General features: G+C 33.1%; 2 protein-coding genes and 1 long non-coding RNA gene across 7 annotated transcripts in view; 1 reads left to right on the top strand and 2 right to left on the bottom strand.

Annotated features, from left to right (window-relative positions):
• Positions 1 to 22,642, bottom strand: part of LOC147844665 (uncharacterized) — an 892,045-nt gene that overhangs the window by 157,779 nt on the left and 711,624 nt on the right. The gene's annotated exons all lie outside the window — the stretch shown is intronic.
• The window catches only part of pphln1 (periphilin 1), a 62,056-nt gene that overhangs the window by 16,775 nt on the left and 22,639 nt on the right, over positions 1 to 22,642 (bottom strand). For 2 of the 4 annotated variants that reach the window (XM_087247577.1, XM_087247578.1), the window contains exons 3-8: positions 14,050 to 14,093; positions 11,159 to 11,223; positions 10,849 to 11,058; positions 10,003 to 10,070; positions 2,660 to 2,788; positions 2,401 to 2,576 (exon numbers count right to left, since the gene is read on the bottom strand). In XM_087247577.1, the coding sequence (XP_087103703.1) occupies positions 2,401 to 2,576; positions 2,660 to 2,788; positions 10,003 to 10,070; positions 10,849 to 11,058; positions 11,159 to 11,223; position 14,050 (649 nt within the window). In that variant the 5' untranslated portion in view covers positions 14,051 to 14,093. 4 annotated transcript variants of the gene reach the window in all.
• Positions 15,159 to 21,387, top strand: zcrb1 (zinc finger CCHC-type and RNA binding motif 1). Of its 2 annotated transcripts, none has more exons than NM_001017589.2 (8): positions 15,159 to 15,283; positions 15,381 to 15,479; positions 16,953 to 16,981; positions 17,076 to 17,187; positions 17,469 to 17,576; positions 18,078 to 18,187; positions 20,774 to 20,846; positions 20,937 to 21,387. In NM_001017589.2, exons 2-8 carry the CDS (start codon positions 15,396 to 15,398, stop codon positions 21,075 to 21,077), a joined length of 657 nt encoding a protein of 218 aa, NP_001017589.2. In that variant the 5' UTR covers positions 15,159 to 15,283; positions 15,381 to 15,395; the 3' UTR covers positions 21,078 to 21,387. The 2 variants fall into 2 exon arrangements, with proteins under 2 accessions (NP_001017589.2, XP_087102808.1); XM_087246682.1 differs by having other exon boundaries at positions 15,166 to 15,283; positions 17,076 to 17,254; positions 17,394 to 17,576.

Below are 22,642 nucleotides of genomic sequence, written 5' to 3'. Positions count from 1 at the left end.
AACAGAAACTGGAAATTAAAAATAAACAAATAAATAAGTAAATAAATAAATAAATTCATTAATTAATTAAAAAAACAAAAAATTATGTATAGTTAAGATTAGTAAACATTTCATGCAATTAAAATCTTTCTGCATCTTTGTCATTTTAATTAATCAAAAGAATGCAGCACTGTTTTCATATACAAAGGTTTCTTGCTATAGAGTGGTTCACCTTTTGCGGTCTCGCAGCTTCGATTTTATTCGTGCAATTTGACATCCTTTTTTTTTTTTTTTTTTTTTACAGCGCATTGTGTTTTGCGTCCCGATTAGCGCATTGTGTTCTGCGTCCTGACTGGTAGTAGACCATTGTCAATCAATCTCCTCCATGCTGTGTCTCCTATACACAAATATACATAAATCTTCGATCGCTAGCAGTGTGACTCTAAAGTGTTGAACTGTATGTTTGCAAGTTTTCTCCACACAATGTCGACGAAACGTTCTGCACCCACAAAGACACCTGCGGTAGCATCCAAAAGGCAGAGGAAGATGCTAACCATTGCACAAAAAGTTGGACTTCTGGATCTGCTAACGGAAGGTAGAAGTTATCTTATTACGTAGAGGTGTGAAGCTACACTGGTCTCACAGTTTGGTTGTATCTCGGTGCATCATGGTGCATTGACGAAGCTTTCCATACACTGTGAAATACTTCACAGCACAATGTATAAATATATTTATATTCATATATTAATTGTAATTTTTTCCTTTAATAGAAACATTCGGGACTGTACCATTAAATACTCAAGTACATGCACAGAACAACAAGAGCATTTACAGCTAATGAACAAATGTAAATATCCTGCTTGGTTTCTAAACCTTGTTTAGCGAGTTCTTTCTTACATCCCTGTGATTGGTCACGTGCTCAACAAAAAGGGCTGCAATTGGCGCTAACTCTCTGGTGCGGTTCACCGATGAGTGACGCTTATAAACGGCAGCGGCGATCACAGCTGATCCATTAAGACACGGAGAAGAAAACTGGACCCACAAGCATCAATATAACAGCTGAGAGGAGAGGAAACATCACGTCAGCAGGTCAAATGGGCCACAATGAGAGAGAAATGGAGTTTACTAACATTTTCTCAATCACAGCGAAACAGCTTCTGCTGTATATCAGTGAAAGACTGTCCAGCAAACACACAGTGAATTGTGCACAGTTTCTGTGTTTTTATGTAGTCACAGTGTTTTAATTACTCACACTCGCCTCCCTCGCCATAGTAAACTACAGTGACAAAGCGCATATTAGATAAATGACGCCAGTAAGTAATAACCGGTTGTGTTTATTACTGAACAAATACCGAATTGTTCACGTCTGCATCACAGTGCACAGAAGAAACAATTAATTTTGACACCCCGATAATTTCAGAACAAATAAAACAAGATCAAATGCTAATATTGGACTTACTTTTCTACGAAGGTTTGAACTTTGAGAGTGTTTTAACGAGAGAGAAAAGTGAAAATGTTAAAATCTGTCTGAGAAAAGTGTATGAAGTGTGTAGTGAGGGGCTTTACAGCCTTTAAACATCTATAATAATTATGAAAAATAAGGCTGACTACTTTGCAAATTTCGCCTATTGCGGGTTATTTTTAGAACGTAACTCCTGCAAACAATAAGGGACCACTTTAACTATTAAGTAACAGCTGTTTTGAGCATTTACAATAAAAAAAATCTTAAATGCCAAATCAGCAACCTAGAATGATCATGTGAACAATACTGGAGTAATGAATGCTAAATTTGACATTTTTTAGATTACATTTTAAAACACACACAAAAACCTTTCAACTGTGCATAAGTGCAATAAAGCTAAATTAAAAGCCCCATTTACATCTAATATTGAGATATACTTTCGTCAATCTGATCAAATGTGAACACTAAATACAAGTGTAAATACAGTCTAAAACCTTTAGAGCTTGTCCACTTTCAATAGGTTTGACTGAACTGCATTCATAGTATAAATGCTCATGCGGCTGAATGCTTAGAAACAGCCACAAAAGATCCATAATCTTTCTCATTGTGCAAAAATGTGGTCCTTTATGTGACGTTTTGTGAGAAAAAGCACCAAAAAAACTACACACATACTTCGCTACTGGACCAAAACATAATTTCATTCGCTTGCTGTTCTGCTGGCTGCATTGAAGCTGTAGATGTGTTCATTCAAAAGTACTCAAGTGTCACACTAATGCTCCTGTGAAAGTGATTTAGAGCTTGACGAAATAAGAAAGAAGGGTCTAGATAAAAATCCAAAGACAAGTACAACAAGATGCATTTGAATGAGTGTTTACACAAGGCGGAAACAATTATGCATCTCTGTTAACAACATATGATCAGATATTAAACAAAGGTGAGGTGAAAAATAAGTTTCATACTTTTGCCCTGCTGTGGTGGGAAGGGATGCGCTTTGCTCCGCTCTGGAGAGTAGCTGCGGCTGCTTATGCTAGACCCCGACCGACTGTGAGGTGAAGGTGGGATGTCCCTTCGGGCAGGAGATCGTTCACGCACAGGAGGAAAAGGAGCCTTTCGTCTCACGTTTTCCCGTTCTTCCCTGCAGGACAGGAGACTTTGAGTTTCTGTTGCCTTTAATAAAGTAATATGGAGCATTTTAGATAAAAGAATACCAGTACAAACCCCCGGTCCAGGTTCATGATGGCCTGTATCAGTGTGTCGTCTCCTGCATCAGGGCCAGGCATAGACCTAGGCCCGGGGTAAGAACCCTGGACTCGAGCATTCGGTGGGGGACCAGGTCGATTACTGGGTCTAAAATGAAATAAGACAAATATTTACAATCACATAATAGTAAGATACTCGCATTAAACATTTTACATGAATATCAAACCAAACAGAACAAAATTAATAGAGCAAAACTAGGTCAAATTATTGGTATATAGTGAGCAAAAAATGCTTACTTGAATACTTTAATTGTAATTAATACTTTAAGTAAATTTTAGTAGTCTTTCCCTTTAATTTACTACAATTATTTCTATTTGTTTGTGTATTTTATATTTCTCTTGTAGTAATTTTGTATTATTAGCAGTTTCAATTCTTTTTATGTATGAAAATGTGGCGAAATTGACAATAAGACTTTAAAATAAGGTTAAATAATTTAATGTTAGTTAATGTCTTTACTAACATGAATACATTTCTTATTACATTAAAGTTGTTCATTGTTAGTTGTTAAGTCACAGTGCAGAGCTATGAATTTGTATTTTAATAACACATTAGTAAATGTTGAACTATGATGAACAAATACAAGTGCTGTTTATTCTTAGTTCATGTTAGTGAATACAATAACATTAATTAATAACACCTTATTGTAAAGTGTGACCAAGAATATTGGTGATACTACTTCTCAAACATTAATAAGCAGACAAACTTGAGACATAAAAAAGTTAAAGGACGCTTGTGTGGTTAAACTAGCTGTTCACTGTCCTCTGACAGGTTTAGAATGGGGTTAAGAAGGGGACGATGCATTAAATTCATGACACTTGTTTATATGAACCATGCCCTGTAGGGTCAGAGACTGAGTGTACTGGGATGAAGGGTCAGAAGAGAGCAGACGAGATGTTTCCACTGGCCTTAGGTCTGGTATGATCACTTCATTTGTCCTAGTACTATATAATTTATACTGCTTATAATCATCTGCTCACCTAATTAAATGCCAAGTTATTAAAAGTTTTTTTTTCTATATCACTTATCAGTCATATTGATTTTATGCTGTCATAAACCCAAAAACAAGAGGGCAGTGAATGTCGCAAAGCTGTAAGGGTTATCACTATTTTCTGTTGCTTTGAAAATAAAAATAACTTAAAATACATCAGTTTATGGAAATAGGATAAAGTATATGAAACTACCTAAACAATTTAATACATATGTATGCATAAATATTCAACATTTTCTAATTTAGATATTTTATAAACATTAAAATATGATAATACAAAATACTATTTTAAAAAGTGTGAGATAAACAATGTATAAATATATTATATCATGTAAAGAAAATAAACAAATACAAGTATATAAATACTCTGATTGTATTTAAAGCATAACAAAGAAAAAATTATATATATGTTTATATAGTTTAGTTGAAGTCAGAATTATATATATATATATATATATATATATATATATATATATATATATATATATATATATATATATATATATATATATATATATTTCCTTCTTAATGTTTTAATTCATGCACCAGTGAGTTTTTCATGATAATAATTAGGCCTGCACGATATTAGAAAAACCTAACAATGCAATTCTTTTTATTCTGCGATATATATAGCGATATGAATATAATTTAGATAGATTGGGATGATTCTGTAGGGGAATGCATGTGCATAAAAAATATAAGAAACAATCAACAAGTATACAGAAGCACAAAACAGAAAAAGATACTAATTAAATAATCAGTGTTTGACTGTTTTCAGAGGAGTCAAACTCTATTCAGATATACAGTAGCTGAATAATCAAATGTAAAATAACACTGCGTAGTCTTCATTATAGAAATTATTTGTATAATATAATTTGACAAAGTTAAAAATGGTACAGTTTCTTTGACCTTACTGCTTATAAAATTGTTCCTCCAAAAACAATTTTATTACTTTAGTATATATTTTATTATATTAAATAATTATAATCCAGACTCAACATTGCGCATGCTCGTGATGTGACTATTGCGAATGATCACATTGTGATATCGATGCTGAAACTATACATCGTGCAGCCTTAATAATAATGACACATATTATGTATCGTTATTATGGTACATGTGTGAATGTTCGAGTAACTGGCTCATTTAACATGAAGTCTTTAAAGACCTTTATGAAACTCATTGGTCACACAGGACACCTCTGGCCCTGATAACACAGAAGAGACTCATTTAAATTAGGCTCTGCATTGAGCTTCATTTAAGACTTTCCCTATTTGTGTAAGGACTCTGCCAGAGGCTTCACATCCTGCTTGTAAAGCGCAACTCAATATAAACTGCACAAAGAGGAGGGCAAAATGAGGCTTGTAAAAAGCTGCAGCGTTGCCTAACAGAACAGCACCGTGGCTTTGCCGAGTTCACCCGCCAACCAAGACATTCATTAACACACATCTGTTCTAAAGGCAGTAAAACCCCCTTCAGTTTACTCTGCTCGGTTTCCCTGCCGGGACCCTCCGGTCACGCAGGCCGATTACGTGCCACTTATATGGCGAGCGGGGAGGACGTAAAAGACTCACAGGCACCTGGTCTGAGTGACCCTGGCCTGAACCCCAGCCAGGTTCCCCTCTCTCACAAACACACGACTAGAAGTCCGCACACAGTGACCTCGCAAAACTTTAATGACCCTCACATCTGTTTGAAGTGCAGGTGACCCTGTCTGCCCTGGACTAACAGAGCAAATTACCACATGTCTGTCTTTACTGCCAATATGAAGCCAGGATATTACCCCAAGTGAAGAACAAAAAAAAGAAAGGTTAACCTCTCGTTCCCAATCACGGCAGATTAAAGCACAGAAAAGGTCACTACAGGTATTTTAAAAGCATGTTTGACATGCATGGTTATTCGAATTAGCAGGACAATGCTTTAAGTGGCCGTATAAAGGACATTCTTCAAAACTGAATCCTAGGAATGTCTGATTTTAATAACAAGAGAGGGCTTAGACGAGTGAGAGCCATAGACTAACCTCAAAAGCACCACCAAGTGGCAAAACTGTGTTCTTTTTTTAAGTCTACCCATGTAAATAAATAATTAATAATAAAATATACTGGTTGCAAACAACTTATATATTTATTTATTTAGTATTTATTTATTGCCACATCAGCAACTTATGGCTGGGCAAATAGGATATGCATAAAAATATTGCATGATAAAAACAAAATTGTTTTACAATAAAAAGTTAGACAAATATATAGGATAGAAATAAATAAACATCACACAAAAATTTATTTTAAGTTAAATATGATATACAGTCTGATTTGATAAATAATTTAAGATTCAATTTAAATTTAATTTAAGATTAAGATTTAAGGTGGTACCTTTTCAAAAAAATATCCATCAAAGTGCTCTCCTTATAATAAATTATCTAATGGTATTCAAATTTCCACATTCCAACAAAATATGTAAAGCATGGCAGCATTTACATTTAGGTGGTGCTTTGTTATTCAGTAAAAACAGTACAAATGAGTCAACCTAGAATGTCCAATTTGACATCTAGTATAGACAGTTTGTTCATGCCTGATCTCAAAATTATAATTTGCATTTATTTTCGGGTTAATTTCATGCAGTTGTCTTATTCCCTTTGCCATGTTTCCTTTTATATACACATTAATTGTAGGTTTCAAGTCCTCAGGAGGAATCAAACATCCTGTCACTTTCAAGTAGATTTTTTGCAAGGAGCCTGTTTTGCTGCTTCATCTAACAACTTATATATGCCGAGCACTGTAAGTACACCCCTCACAAATCTATCTTTTAAATTCATATTTTTAATAGAAAGCTATACAATATCATATTTGTACATATACATTAGTCAGCACTGAAGCCAAATTGGGAGCTTAGTACACCCAAATTTATGTTATAGAAAAATATTAAATACACATTTTAAAAAGAGGAAAAATCAAGAGATGCAAAAAAAAAAAAAAAAAAGAAAATAGAAAAATGTAGTTGACATTTTTTATGTTGTAATTTTCTTTTTTGCAATATTTTGCTTGAATTTAATTGTATTATTTCAATTTCTAAATATGTTTGGAGACTAAAATATTATTTGAATAAATATCTCTGTTAAATCTGTTTTGTTTAAATACACTAAAATACAATGCCTATATACACTAAGAAATGGATAAAAATATTAATTTCCCAAATGCGATGTATTCAGTTATGGTGAGCATTGTATTTTTTATTTTAGTTTATTTGTTTACAGGGTCAATGCACATTAATAAATATTACTGCAAAATATGCCAGAATTAGCCAAGAATGGCTATTTTTTTATCTGTAGACCCCTTACAGAATGTTAAAAAGTCACACCTAAAAACTAATCTAAGCACAATAACATAGAATACACTATCATATCCAATTAAAAAAAACAAAAACAGATTGAGGACAGAGAGGACCAAAAAGTCAAAGACAAACTAAGTGCCAAAAATACAGTACTAATGCCGACAATGCTGATTTGTCAATAACCAATTTTTAACATGAACCTGAAAGAATGAAAAGTGCACAATCTTCTAATTGTTGGTGGGATGGAGTTCAATTCTCTAGCAGCTTCCACTGAAAATACCGACTGACTGAATTTACTTTTTTTTTAGAGGAATAATACAGACCCCCCTTTTACCATCCCTAGTAGTTCGGTCAGCAGAAGTTCTAACTTTGATGAACTGATTTAGTGGTGAAGTCTGTTTATGTAAAGTTTTAAACAGTAAACAATTATGCACATGTTTAATTATTAATATTAGTATATGGGCTGAATTTAAACAAACACATTAAATTTAGCAATGTTTAACTTAATTTGTTTAAATCCAGCCTAACTAATGATAATATTTTGTCTTCTAGAGTAAATCTTTATTTTTTTTAATTCGGCTAGAGTAAAAGCAGTTTTTAATTTTTTAAAAACCATTTTAAGGTCAAAATTAAGGTCCTAACCTGCCTAGTTATCCTAATTAACCTAGTTAAGCCTTTAAATGTCACTTTAAGCTGTATAGAAGTGTCTTGAAAAATAGCTAGTAAAATATTATTTACTGTCATCAAGGCAAAGATGAAATAAATCAGTTACTAGAGATGAGTTATTAAAACTATTATGGTTGAAAATGTGTTGAAAAAAATGTCTCCAGCAAACAGAAAAATGGGGAAAAAAAATAAACAGGGGGGCTAATAATTCTGACTTCAACTGTATATCGCAAAATAAAAAAAATATTGCAATGCTACATTTTTAAAAAATATCATGCAGCCCTAGTGGATGCCATACATAAATGAGGGTCACTGTTTTTTGCTCATTCAAAAAAATAAATAAATAAATAACAGACAACACAAAGTTCATTCACTGGCCTCAAATGTCTGTGAAGAAATCTGAACCTCAAGCAAACCATCTTCTGTTTTGACTTTCCTGCAGTAAAAACAGACTCTCCATGTTTCATTAATTTGGCCAATTAAGAAAAGCATGAAGTCACTGTTAAAGTGTTTTAGTGACGCTCTCTCTGTAGGGGTGCACCAACACGAAGTTCATTTGGCTGCTCTCCATCCCTGCTGTGAACTGTTGCAATTAATTACCGGTGAGAGGCAGATTAAGAGATAAGGGAAAACCGCAGTTGGCAGGAGGACTGTCTGTGGGTATTTCCATACGAGCCGACAACACACAAACCAAACAGAAAACGTAAGACAACTCAAAGTTTGATTTATGCTCCTTCTTAAGCAACTTTGTTTCTTGGCGTCTGTTATTCTCTCGGTCAAAGTATAAAAACAAGACACTAAAGCTGGAGGGAACCGAATGTGTTTTCAAGGAACAATTCTGCCATCTGCTGGGGGAAATGACAAGACCTTCAATGAACATGCCTACTTTTTACCCTGCTTTCAATACATTTTAAGACCCAGAAGGGGTCAGCACTAAAGAAAAGTGTAAAAAGGATCCAAATGTTACGCTCAAAGCACATTTGAAGCTTATCTTACATGCATGTGACTCAGAGTAAGAACACATTTCCAGTAAGAAAGAATATTTATACCAATGGATACTGCAGAAAATCTAGGCCACATGAATTTCAGATATATATTTTCATCATTCTGTAAAAGCCTGGGCAATGCATTAGGCCAACTGAGACATGTTGTAGCACCGACATATTCTCAAGATTATGTTGATTTTGATTGCTGTTGTTCTACTGTTGGAGTTTCAAGTCAGCTTATCAATCAATGTCAGTCTTTATCAAGAATTGGCAAAAGGTGCATCTTTTTTTTATCAAATCTTCACCTGTATTCTATAGTTTATTTTTTTTATTAAAAACAAAAACCTTTCTCTGACTTTCTAATAGTACCACTCTTTTATATAATCTGTATTTTGTCTACAATATATATATATATATATATATATATATATATATATATATATATATATATATATATATATATATATATATAAATATATATAGTCTAAAAAAATATAATAAAAAGGTAAAAATAACAATAAAGTTCCCAAAAATATTATTAAAGGCTAGAGGGTGTTGTTAGGCACAAAATACAGCAAGGCTCTGAGTTCTTTGATGCTACTAGCAGAATTAGACTATTAAGAACACAAATAAATAAAAAGCAGGCAAGTTTAATCACATATTTTGGGCTAGACATGACTGACAAGCTAAATCGGTACTACTTATTTTAACTAACGAGTAACCAGAACTTTAACTATTACAGTTTTAGCCTGTTGTGACTTCAATTGAAGTATAACAGTAAGACTGCTCAGTTAATGTTTGACTGGTTGGATTTAATAGACATTTGAATATGGCATTCAGCTTTAAGAAGATTTCTATGATGCTTAGTGCTACTGAAAGCATGGCGGTAACTATAGTAAGGTTAATTCACTGTGTAGTAAGGTTAATTCAATTTACAACAAACAAAAACTTTAGTAAAAAGTTTGTTTTGTTCAAATCCAAGTCATCATAATTGCTTGCTAAGAAGAAAACCCAGAACACACTCACAACCAAAACTTTTCTAATAGTAAAAATCCTATAAATAAATATATATATATATATATATATATATATATATAAACACCTTAATCTGACCATCTAACAATAATACTCTCTATTCTATTTATTATATCTATGGTTTTATTTGTATAAAATAACATACCAGCAGACAAAGCAGAAAATTTGTGTTATTTTGTGGTGTAATTTGCCACAAGCCCATGGCCATTTCTGATTCTGAAATTTCATGATACACCTATCACAACTGCAGGAAAACACCTTTATTCCTAAAATGGCAAGCTCAACTTAACAAATACCTAAAATCCATTTGGCGGCCACCATGGGGTTCTTCTCTTGGCCCTCTGTAGTATGGAAAGTCTTCTTGCTGAAACACATATACAATGACATTAGGGCTGCAAGATATTAAAGAAAAACCAGACATTGCAATATTTTGTTTATCTGTGATACATATAGCGATGATGAGTATACTTTCACTAGATCAAAATAACAGCAAATGATCTTTTAAACTTATAAAAAATAGATTCATCAGGATGATTTTGTAAGGCAGTGCATCTGCATAATGATAATAAAACAATCACAAGCATTGATAAATACAATAGAGCGAGGATACAAACTAAACAAACAGCATTTCCTGGTTTTGGGGAGTCAAGCAGTATTCAGGCACTAAAAGAATAATCAAATGTAACACTATAGTGAATCTTCATCGTATATGCACATAAATATAATCTTTCCTAAAGTTACAAACATAATTTACTGTGCCTAAATTCTTTGAAATGGCTTAAAAACAAAACACATGCAAATGATAAACTAATTGATAAATGGGTGGTTAAAACTGGCAATGACTCCACAAATCATGTCTTGAACTGTGGCTTCTGTTAACTATAATATCATCTTGACATTGCACATCCTGCAACGTGAGTATTGCGGATACACACATTGCGACATTGATGCTAAAAAGTTTTATTGTGCAGCCCTAAATGACATGATGCAATGTGACATGAGTGTTTTCCTTTTTTCCATTTAACTAATAGAAAATAATTCTAAGAAATCAACCCCGGACATACAAATAATAATAAAAATAATAATGAAGAAAATGAACATTATTAAATACAAAAACAGAAATCTGTATCTCTAAAGCTTACTCTTCGTCCAGGAGGTCCACCCCTGTGTTCATTTGGAAAGTTGTGATGGCCGTCTCCATGGTAGCCTCTCTGATCCTCTCCATGGTAGTTGCGAGGAGCACCGTTTGGGTAAAAGCGGGAATTATCATATTCAAAACCACGGCCGAATTCCTCATCAGGCCGCCCGAATGGAGGTCTTCTCTCACCTTGTCCTCCTCTCGGATATGGACCCTGAAACATAAAAAAAAAGCTCAAGCAAAACTGTTTGCATCCCAGCATGAACCAAATGTCTGACGGCAGACAAAAACGAAACTGATAAATGAGTAATTACCGCTCTATCTGGGGCAAATCTGTCTTCATAAACCTCTCTTAAATTTCGTTCTCTCCTAAAAGCCACTGGAATACACAAACAGATGACATATCAATACAACGTAAACATAAGAACATACATTAAGGCTCAAAGACAGGGTTTCCGCAGGTTTCAACAAATCAAATTTAAGACTTTTAAAGACCATCAAGGAAGACATTTCAGACTTGCATAGGGCTAAACGCTAAGGGTTTGTTGAAGGGCCCAGCAGAATACTTTCGCCATCAAAAGATGAATTCTAATTCATTATTTCTTACTCATATATTTTAAATAACGTGTCAAAACAAACAGACCCTCGTTGTAAACATACTATTTTTTTCAACATAACTTAAAAACTCTTTAAAAAAACTTCAATAAACGAAATGTATGCACAACAGTCTGTTATACGTAGCTTTAATTATAAATATATATTATGCTCAAAGTTTTATCGACATGCATTGTTGGTGATTAAATGTGTGTTGGATCAATTGGGTAGCTTTACATAAAGGAAAATTAGGATCTGTTAAAAATGATTCAAGACTTACAAGTCAATTTTTCAGTGAATCTAAGACTTTTTAAGGCCTGAAATTTAGTTTTTGAAACTGCAGACATTTTAACACCCCGCAGACACATTAATTTAATTTAAATTATACATACATTTTATAAACATAGCAAATGAGAGAATATTTTCTACTTTATTTGAAAATATTTTGGCTGATACTGAAATGGAAAAATATAGATATATTTTATCTATATTTCAATTATATGCTTCAAACATTTCGATTTTTAGTGTGTAACTAGGCATGGACCGTTGTGGTGAAAAATCTAGTCCCCCCTGCAATTGATGGTTATATTATTATAACACAATATTAACACTGCTATAAATGGGTTGTTGCTAGATCAGATATGGTTGCTGCCTGGAAGTTAACGAGAATTATTTATATTACTTATTAAATTTCCCGTTTATTGTATTTTATTAACGCCTACCCCCACCCCAACTCTAAACCCAACCGTCACAGCACAGTAAAAACAGTAGTTGTAAAGAGTATTATTTATGTTATCTATTAAATTACCCAGTTAATTGTATTTTTTAACACCTTCCCCCACCCCAACCGTCACAGTGCTGTTTAAATAAAAATTATTGTCATGCAGCGTCACAAAAAAATGCTGCTATATTAATGTGCATATCGCACTTATGGTCGGCCACATATCCGATCTAGACTTAACCACAATTGTGACCGCTTAGGACCCCAATGGATCGTCTGCGTTGAATGCCTCATCAAAAGCTATTCTACTTCTCCACAGTGCAATTATAATTATATTTGGTGCTTTTTATAGTCTATTCTTAGTCTATAGTCAGTCTCAGTCTTGAGATTTAAACAGGACTAATCATATTTGTAACATTATTATTGGTAATTACAAGTTAAAGACATGCATAGTTAAAAATATTGAGACATTTGTAAACATTAAATGATGTCTTTTTGATGTTTTTATGTATTTACATGTGACATTATATATTTACATAAGTCGTAGCATGTCGTAAGCACATCTAAAATAAAGAGAAATTCTCCATGCCACAACAAATGCATGTAGTTGTACATCAGTATAGGAAATACATAATTTAAAAGTTTTGTCATTACAACACTCTTTTAAATGACATAAATTTAAACGAGATTTCACTGCATTTATATATGTATTTTTTAATCAGGTGCTACAAACTGTACTTATTACAACTCTAGAGAACCAATAGGATCACCCAGTGTCCCAATTGTCAGGGGCACTTGATTTCTCATGACATTGGTATAAATTTCTGACGGTATGATAACCTTGGATAAAAATACCACGGTATCACTGTATTGTGATTACTACTCTAAAATGAGTTCTTTTTAAAGGTCTGGGTAAAACAAATAATAAAAAAACACTTTTTCCCTATTGAACGCAATTTATTTTATTTTAAGAAACATATATTATAAATGTTTTTTAAAATAAAATAATTTAATAATAATAATAATTGTGTGGAGCAGTAAACATGTCAGCCTAAATATTTAAAATAAATCATTCACTTCTCTCTTCATTAGTTTCAAAAACAGATTTTTTTACAACACATAATCATACATAAAAAAACGAACATATACCTTGAGAACTGTATAAGATAACATTTTCAGCAGTATTAATCCCTGACTTTTCCAAACCACGGTAAACCTTAAAACCGGCTATCGTCCCATGCCTATGTGTAACAGGTATATTTATGCTGAAATTAAACAACAAATATAAAAGTTTTTAAAAAATAAAGTACATATTCTGTGTATACATACATTTGATAAACATAGCAAATGAAAGCATGTTTTCTACTTTCTTTTTTTCAAATAATTTAGCAAAAACTAAAATAGAAAAAATAGGTACATTTTACCTAAATTTTAACTAAACTATGCCTCAAACTCTTTAGATTTTTAGTGTGTAACAGATATGTTTATGTCAGAATTAAACAACAAATAAAAGAGATAAGTAATCACAAAAGGTTGTATTGCATTTTAAATATTTTAAAAACAAAGTAAATGCTTCAAGCATAGCTACAAAATATAAGAAAATGCATTGATCTTTTATTATTATTTTATTCTAAACATTCCTGACAAAATTTCGGTATACAAATGATTGTTATACTGAATAACATTTCAGAATAAATCCTTAAAATAAAAAATAATTATCAAACATGACAAACTAATGTATGATGGACATAATAAGCCAATAAACACATTTCAAGACTCTATAGTAGACAAAAACAACTGATATAAACGATTCCTAATCACATTCATGTTTTGTAATCTTCTACATTACAATCAAACATAAAACAGAACACATTTCTTAAAACCACTTACTTTTAGTTTCTGAATTATTAATCTCTGTCTTCAGCTGTGTTGATCTAAAAAACAGATATAACAAACAGAAATACACAGTTTATATCGCATTGAAAACTTGTAACCAATAATTACTGCGGATTAATATGCACTGTTTGCATTTTAAACAACAAAAGTGAAGTAAAAGCAGAACTTGATAACATTTTAATGTATTGTAGAACACATTAGTCTTCTATACTAGTCTGGTGGTGAAGGGGATGATGGTTAAAACACACACTTGTTTATTGAAGTCTAGGGGTCGTTGTTAGGAACACAATTGTGTAAATAACATTGTAAATAAATAATAGAAAGCAAGCAAGTTAAACGCGTTTGAATGCTGCTAAAGTAAGAAACATAGCACCGTAAATAAGTAAACCAAAACAACTGACAAGCTAAACACTGCTGTTATTATAACCAATCAGTAACCAGAACTAAATCTATCCGCTTAATGGTTTACTTTAAACAATAATAGACTATTATAACACCGCATTTAACATTGTGTAACACAGAAAGCACACACACTTTTAACCTACAAACACTGATCTATTTGTTTAGTTCACAGTCCACTTAATAAGTCGTCAATATTGATTTATACATAGCCATGTGTATGAATTTCTATTGAATAAACTAATTTACTACCAAATAAACTCATTAAAATACGTGTAATGTTGTTTTCCACCAGCACATAGAGACTCCACATGTATAAACCTAAAGTCGGCGTTCACATACCGCTTATACGCTTTGCTCGACGTATCCCTATCAATCTAGCATACTTAAATCGGTTGCATACACTTAATTATCGTGAGGGAAAAACACATTTAGGAGCAAACGTGGAGAAAGGTTGAGCGCGCTGCCAAACAAAACTCCACTTCCACAAAAAACACGGTTTCCGGGTCTGATCTTAATTCAAAATACCAAACAATTCACTTCTTTAAAAAAATGGCTGCTAAATTAAAGTTGAAGCTATTATATTATATGTAAGAGGTTGGTTACCTTTTAAAGAGTGTTTGTAAATGATATACATGTAAGAATGTAAGTTGGGAATGTGTTTGCTGATGAAAGGTGTTTTATTTTGACAGCGGCAAGGCTTTATCTTCCGGGTTGCGGTGCGCTCATGTTTTGCGTCGGATTTATAAACATAAACGCAGTTTTTTTCTTTGTCATAAATAATGTCCTTTGTGCATAATACTTCAATTCATGCATAAAATTATTGTTGGTAAGTCTGAAATGTATATAACCTTGTAGTACTTTACTTTTTTGTACTTTAAGGATCATGTTTTGCATGTTGTGACATGTGATTTGGTCTTTTTCAGATTCCAGGGATAAAGATGAGTGGTGGTTTAGCGCCCAGCAAAAGCACTGTTTATGTGTCTAACATCCCATTCTCCTTGACAAACAGCGATATGCACAAGGTGCAAATTATGTTTACATTATCTCTTTAACTGCCAAGTGGATGATCATATTTTGATTGCTTTAAATTATGGCTGTTTTAAATAATGGTTTACACACACACACAGCATTGTTGGTTGACGAAATAATCAAACAAACAATCCTGTTTCATTACTATACTTGATTTTGGTTTTATGTAAAAGAAAAAAACAAGAAAACATGTTAAATGACAATCTGAAATATTTTATGGCATACGTCAAAAAATAAAGGTGATTTAGTATTCAAAAATGTTTTATTTAGATTTTTTTGTTTTTATAAATTGGTCTTACACTTCATATTTTCAGATTTTTTCCATAGTATATGTATTAATTCTGATACTTTTACCATAAACCGACATATCGACCATTTGGTAGTGGCTGATATTTTGGAAACTATTGGATGTGTTGAAATTTAAAAATGCATCGAGTGTGTTAACTGGCGACATTAGGAGTTAAGAAATGCAATCCAAACATTTTTTTAGTGACTGTTTTCATTAATAAATAAGATAACTAATAGCCAGTTTTGTAATTTCAGTTTATCTTAAAGGATAATTATTAAGCTAAGCAATCATAAAACCGTAGACAGTATACATTTTATTTAGTGCTGGATAAACTGTCAGGTAAATGAAAAACCTGAGCCCTTGTGGAATACCTGAGGAGTGTGCATTTAATCTAAAATAATATAAAGGAGTAAAAAAATAGCAATGATACATTCTACCATTGTTGATCTTATTAAATAAACATATTAATATAAAGCATACATTATTAACTTAAATATTATAAGTTTTAAATACAATAAGGCCTGTCATAATATCTATTTTTTATTGTAAGATATTTTGCACAAAATATTTTGTGATGAATGATTTACTGTCATTTTAATACCATTTTTGCCACTCATTATATAATGCCACAATGACAATATAATAGCATCACAATGCAAGCACACTCTTCCACAGAACACATAACATTTTATTCTTAAGAATATGTCATCTGATAGTCATTTTAACGGTTTAATAATGAGGCATTGGAATCAGAATGTGAAAACACATATCCTAAATAAATAATAATGGAGGTTAACAAAAAGTGCAAGGTAAAAAGTAACAGAGGATGCGATATCTGCCACCAGATCTATTTTCAGTTGTCAGGCACCCACATGAAAATAAACTAAAGTAATTTACAGTAAATACTGTAGTGTTTTTTTAATTATACTGACCCTGACACCTCCAGAAGAGATTTTTTTTTATGTATGGGCAATATATATTGCATCACCAGAAATGATTAAGGTCATTTTTATGTGTTGTACAATAAGTCGATATATTGATTATTGTGACAGGCCTAAAAATAACAAAGCATCACATATTATCTTATTATCTTTATATCAAATTTTTGTATACATATTTATGTATTTTTGCAGTAAACTCAGAGATAATGTTAATATTTATTGTCCCTTTCCGACAGTTATGCTCAAAATATGGCAAAGTAGTCAAGTAAGTACCCTATAAATGTAATTTCAGTTGTATTATACTTCTATATTTATGTCAATGCATGGCTTGATAATAGTGACAATGTTGTTTTTTAAAGGGTGACTATTGTCAAAGACAAGCATACGCGGATGAGTAAAGGAGTGGCGTTCGTGCTGTTTCTAGACAGGGAGTCTGCTTATAACTGTTCTCGCTCACTGAACAACAAACAGGTATGCTCATATTATGTAACAGCAATACTTACAAATGGTCTGTTTAAACCAGGGGTGTCCAAACTCGGTCCTGGAGGGCCGGTGTCCTGCATTGTTTAGCTCCTACTTCCTTCAACACACCTGCCTGGATGTTTCTAATATACCTGGAAAGACCTTGATTAGCTGGTTCAGGTGTGTTTGATTAGTGTTGGAACTAAAATATGCAGGACACCGGCCCTCTAGGACTGAGTTTGGACAACCCTAGTTTAAACTGTTCAAATTAACATGTTGGACTATTCCAGTTGTTTGGGAGAATGGTAAAGGCCAGCATTGCCATAGATAACGGGAGAGCTGCAGAATTCATCCGAAAGAGAAACTACACAGACAAATCCAAATGTTATGAATGTGGGGTAAGTTTGTGATTTAATTTACATATTATTATTATAGGAGATTATGAAAAAGTCCAAAGCACTCGAAAAATGTGGAAATAAATATTTAAAAACTTTATTTAACTATTCCCCAAAGAATAGTCGTGTCATTAAAGGCTTTTTAATATTTTTTCACATTTTTTTGTTTTTATTATTTTTTACAAGTGCCTTGGACTTACTTTTGCTGTTTATTCTGGTGAATCCCTTACCCAAAGAGCACCAACACATTAATTAAGATACCTTTGAGCACTTTTTGTTTGATTTTGGATTTTTATAGGATAGTATGCTTCACATGGTAATTTTTCTGATATTTAGGTTTTATTGTGATTGATAGATAGATAGATGGATAAAAGGATGGATGGATAGATGGATGGATGGATGGATAGATAGCATTTTCAGCAGATACTTGTATAATTGAAACTAAATGATATGGGAAGAGTTTTAATGTTTCTTACTATTTGCAATATTATTTGTCTCTATTAGGAAGAAGGGCATTTGAGTTATGCCTGTCCCAAAAATTTACTAGGAGAGAGAGAACCTCCACCTAAAAAAGAAAAGAAAAAAAAGAAAAAGGTCCAGCAGCCTGAAGAAGTGTAAGTACTACTTAATTCATTCATTTTCCTTTGGTTTAGTCTCTATTTCAGTGTTCCCCACAGCAGAATGAACCCCTAACCATTCCAGCACGTTCTATGCAGCAGGTGCCCTTCAAGCCGCAACCCAGTGTTGGGAAACATCCATACACTCTCATTCAAACACACTCATACACTACAGACAATTAAGCTCATGCAATTCACCTATGCTGTGGGGGAAACCGGAGGAAATCCACGCTAACACGAGGAGAACATGCAAACTCTACACAGAAATGCTAACTGGCCCTACCGGGACTCGAACCAGCGACCTTCTTGCTGTGAGGCAATAGTGCTAACCACTGTACAGTTTAATAGCATTTCAAGATTAAAACCTTCTACTCGTAGTATATTTGCCTATATCGTGTATGTTAAAGGGATCGTTCACCCCAAATATGAAAATGTACGTACAGTTAAGCGATTACAAACAACAAATAAATTTCTTTCTTCTATTGAATACAAAACAAGATATTTTGACGAATGTTAAAACAAAAAAATAGCCATTAACATCAATAGTAAGAACAAAAAATATCACGTCAGTGGCTCTTTTTCCCAACATTCTTCAGTTTATCTTCATTTGTGTTGAACAGAAGAAAACACTCGAATAAGTGAAGCATAAATAAACTACAATTTTCATTTTTGGGTGAACTACCGCTTTAATGCATTTTGTTAGTAAATATGTACTACTAAGCATAGTAATTACATAAGCTATATGCATAAATCTGCCCCTTAAACCAGCATTTCTCAATTACAGTCCTCACGCCACACATACTGTATGTTTCTCTTAACACCTCAGATGCTTGTCCTAATTCAACTGTCCAACAAATATTCCAACTCATGATTGTTTTTATTTGAATGGCATTTTAGAGTGTGAAATGTGAATTTATATTGTATTTATTTACAGAGGGATGGATAAAATGTCACTTCACACGTCTCTTAAGTGTTATCTGTGTGTGAAAATGTTGCAGGCCGTGATGTTATGCAAATCTGTGAAAGAACTAATTAGAATGATGTAAAGAAAAAAAACTGCTATGTGGGAAGCCATGAAGGAGGGATCAATGTACACTGTTGGCACCCTGTCAATCAGAACATGCTTCATGCATTCTTAAGAGTTAAATATCTGAATTAGGTGTATTAAATAAGAGAGAGACATGCTAAATATGATTGGAGGGCCACTGTATACAATTAAATGAAGACTGGGATTAAAGACCACTGCTTGAACCCAACCCTAAAGGGATATTTACTAGGCTTGGGCAATGTAGACCAATTTGGCATTGTACGATGTCTAATGTAAAACATTACGATGGACGATAGCATCATAGGTGGCGGTGAATTAATTATTTATGAATAATTAAGTCATAATGAATGAATTATTTGTAGCCTACTGTTTCAACTACTTGACCCGCATATTCTTTGTTTTACCCATAACCAAATCATAAATAAATAAAGATAAGCTACACACAAATTACCACCTGTCAATCACTTTTTCCTCAGGACTCTGGCATGTATAAGCAGAGTAATCGGTGTTGTTATAATGGCATTGACAAACTTGGTTCGTAAAAAATGTGCACAACCAACAGGAACCAACCAACAGTATGTAAGGTTTTCGCTAAAATTACTAAGTACAAGCGTGAAAGTGAAAGATTGAAGTAGTGTACTGAGGCTGTGGCACGTTACCTGATAGATTCAAAAGACTGAAGAGTCGTTAGATAGAGACGAGAATAAATAAATATCACGTTTAACAACTATAGTGAGACGAGATCAAGCAGTACATGTTTAATAAACTGTCCGACGTGCACTGCTCTCTGTGGTTTTGTGCTCAAAGCACCTGCTGACTGCTGGAGCTCAGACGTGCAGGTACACTGCAGCGCATGACAGAGTGTGTGTTTGTGTGTGTGTGTGTGTGGTCTTGTGATGTGCGGTATAGTGTGGAAGGAGGGCTTTTCAGAAATGCTAGATGAAACGTCAGTGTGAATTGTTTTCATTCTAAAATGCCTTTATAAAACTAGACGCAGTGTAAACAGGGCCTAAGTGTGTATTTTGCAAGCGGGTTGCTGCTACGATAGGGGTAGGGCGGAGGATTACGATGCTGGTTCAGCATCGTGATGTCAATCAGCATTCTGCGATGGATGATGGCATCGTCTATCGACCCAACTCTAATAGTTACACACAAAACTGAAAATTCTGCCATTCTTCCATTCTCACAGACTTGTGCGTTTCTTTCTTTTGTTAAACACAAAATAAGACATTCTGAAGAAAGATGAAAATCTGTAACCATTGACTTCCATTGTATTTGTGCTTCTTACTATGGAAGTCAATGGTTACGGATTTTCAGCTTTCTTGAAAATATCTTCTTTTTGGTTTAGCAGAGAAAAAAAAACTATCTGAAACCACTTAAGGCTGACTAAATAGTAAATACAATTACATTTTGGGGTGAACTATCCCTTTTAACATCTACAGTAGTTAGTTTATATAAACCTTTACTGTTTAGGTAAGTACATGCGTTCTACAATAAAGTGCAAGCATAAATTAAATGTAATTTTTTTTTTTTAGAGAACCAGAGGACAGTGAGGAAGAAGGAGAGGATCCAGCACTGGACAGTTTAAGTCAGGCAATTGCTTTCCAGGTAAGTTGAATTCATCAGTAATCATTAATGTAATCCTTAAGTAGGAATTGGGTTCAGTGATAAATATACCCGTTTGTAAATGATCATCAGCAAGCACGCATTGAGGAGGAGGAGAAGAGAAGGAAGCAGGCTGCAGAAGATGCGTCTCAAGCATCAACATCAGAGGACACCCACAAACCCAGGATCAAAAAGAGCGCATACTTCAGTGACGAGGAGGAGCTCAGTGACTGACTCACACTTTTATGTGCTAAGAACACATCGCCTCTTCTCAACCGCTTTTACCTGTTAGGAAAGCCACATATTGATCTAAATTTATAATTTTGTCAGACTTTGCTGCAGTACATTAAACTCTTGATCTGAATTTTTCACAAATATTTATTCAGATATATACATCTCTGATATTTCAGAATATAGTTTATTTAAACATCCCCCACCAAACTTCTGTAAAGTTTTTTTATTACATTTTGTAAATATAATTTAGGCTTGTTTATTTTAGTTACATGATTGCTGTTGTTCCAGGAAAATAAACTCTTTTGAATAACTTCCTGTCAACCTTTTCCTCCACTCTCGACAGTCATTTGAAAGCTTCCGAAATCATTTGACTCACTGACATAAGTGATGCATGTGGGTATGCAAGGTTTTCAATAGCAGTATGTGCATTCTCAATTAGAAAGACACCAAAAAGTGTAAACAGGTTAATTGAAATGAATTATATAACTTTATTTAATTGGCAAATATGAGTGTCTTTTTTATTTAGTGATAATTTTAGCGGCTTTAAAGGCAAATTCTGTCATCATTTACTCCCACTTGACTTGTTCCAAACCAGTTTGAACTGTTTTGTACTGTTGAACACAAAAGAAGATGAACTGAGGAATGTTAGATAACCGGTAACCAGTGGCATTCACAGTGCGGAAAAAATAAATATTGTAAAAGTCAGTGGTTACAGGTTTCCAACATTCTTCAGTTTATTTTCTTTTGTATTCAACTGAGCAAAAAGTGCATCATATTCAAAATGTAATATTTGACCCTCTTATTTTAATAGATTTTAAACTAGGTACAAAAACGCTTCCTCTCAAGACTTTTAGGACAAAAATGTCCCATCTGAAAACTGTTAAAGCTGCAATATCTTTCACAATTTAAAGGACATGTCATAAAATCTGTTAACAGGCTTCTATTCTATAAAGAATGTAGTTTTATGAAATGCTACATTTTTATTAAATGCAAAATGCACTTTTTTTCAGGGTCTGGCAAAAATAAATGCTATTAAATATTCAACTATTGAGCAGTAGAGGCCTAATTATTTAAAATGATAAAATTATGTACATATATTGGTGTGAATATCAAATTGTATCTATAATCAGGGTTTCTGCAGGTTTCATTAAGTCACATTTAAGACAATTATGAATAAAAGTTTAGACTTATACAGGGCTAAACACTAATGATTTTTTTTCTAATGGCCAATGGAAATTATGCTTGCCACAAAAATGTTTATATATTTATTAGCAACATACTTTGGTAACTTAGTTTAGGTCACAATTCACAGTATTAACTTACCATTAACTAACACTTCTAGCTTAATAAACTACTTATTAGCTGTTTGTTATTAGTAAGGTAGAAGTTGGCTTTAGGTTCAGAGTAGGATTAGGGATGCAGGATAAGATTATACTTTAGAACTACTAATGAGCATTAATGTCTTGATAGTAGGCAGGTGATTAGCCAGTAGTTAATACCATTAATTGTGATCTAAACTAAAAAAATAAACTCTAGTTGTATACACGATTTAGATTTTTTTTTTT

Source organism: Danio rerio, chromosome 4 (assembly GCF_052040795.2).
Source record: "Danio rerio strain M-AB ecotype USA chromosome 4, GRCz13ab, whole genome shotgun sequence".
Lineage (NCBI taxonomy): Eukaryota > Metazoa > Chordata > Actinopteri > Cypriniformes > Danionidae > Danio > Danio rerio.
The sequence above is the reverse complement of the archived record's forward strand: the minus strand, read 5'-3'. Positions and strand labels throughout refer to the sequence as shown.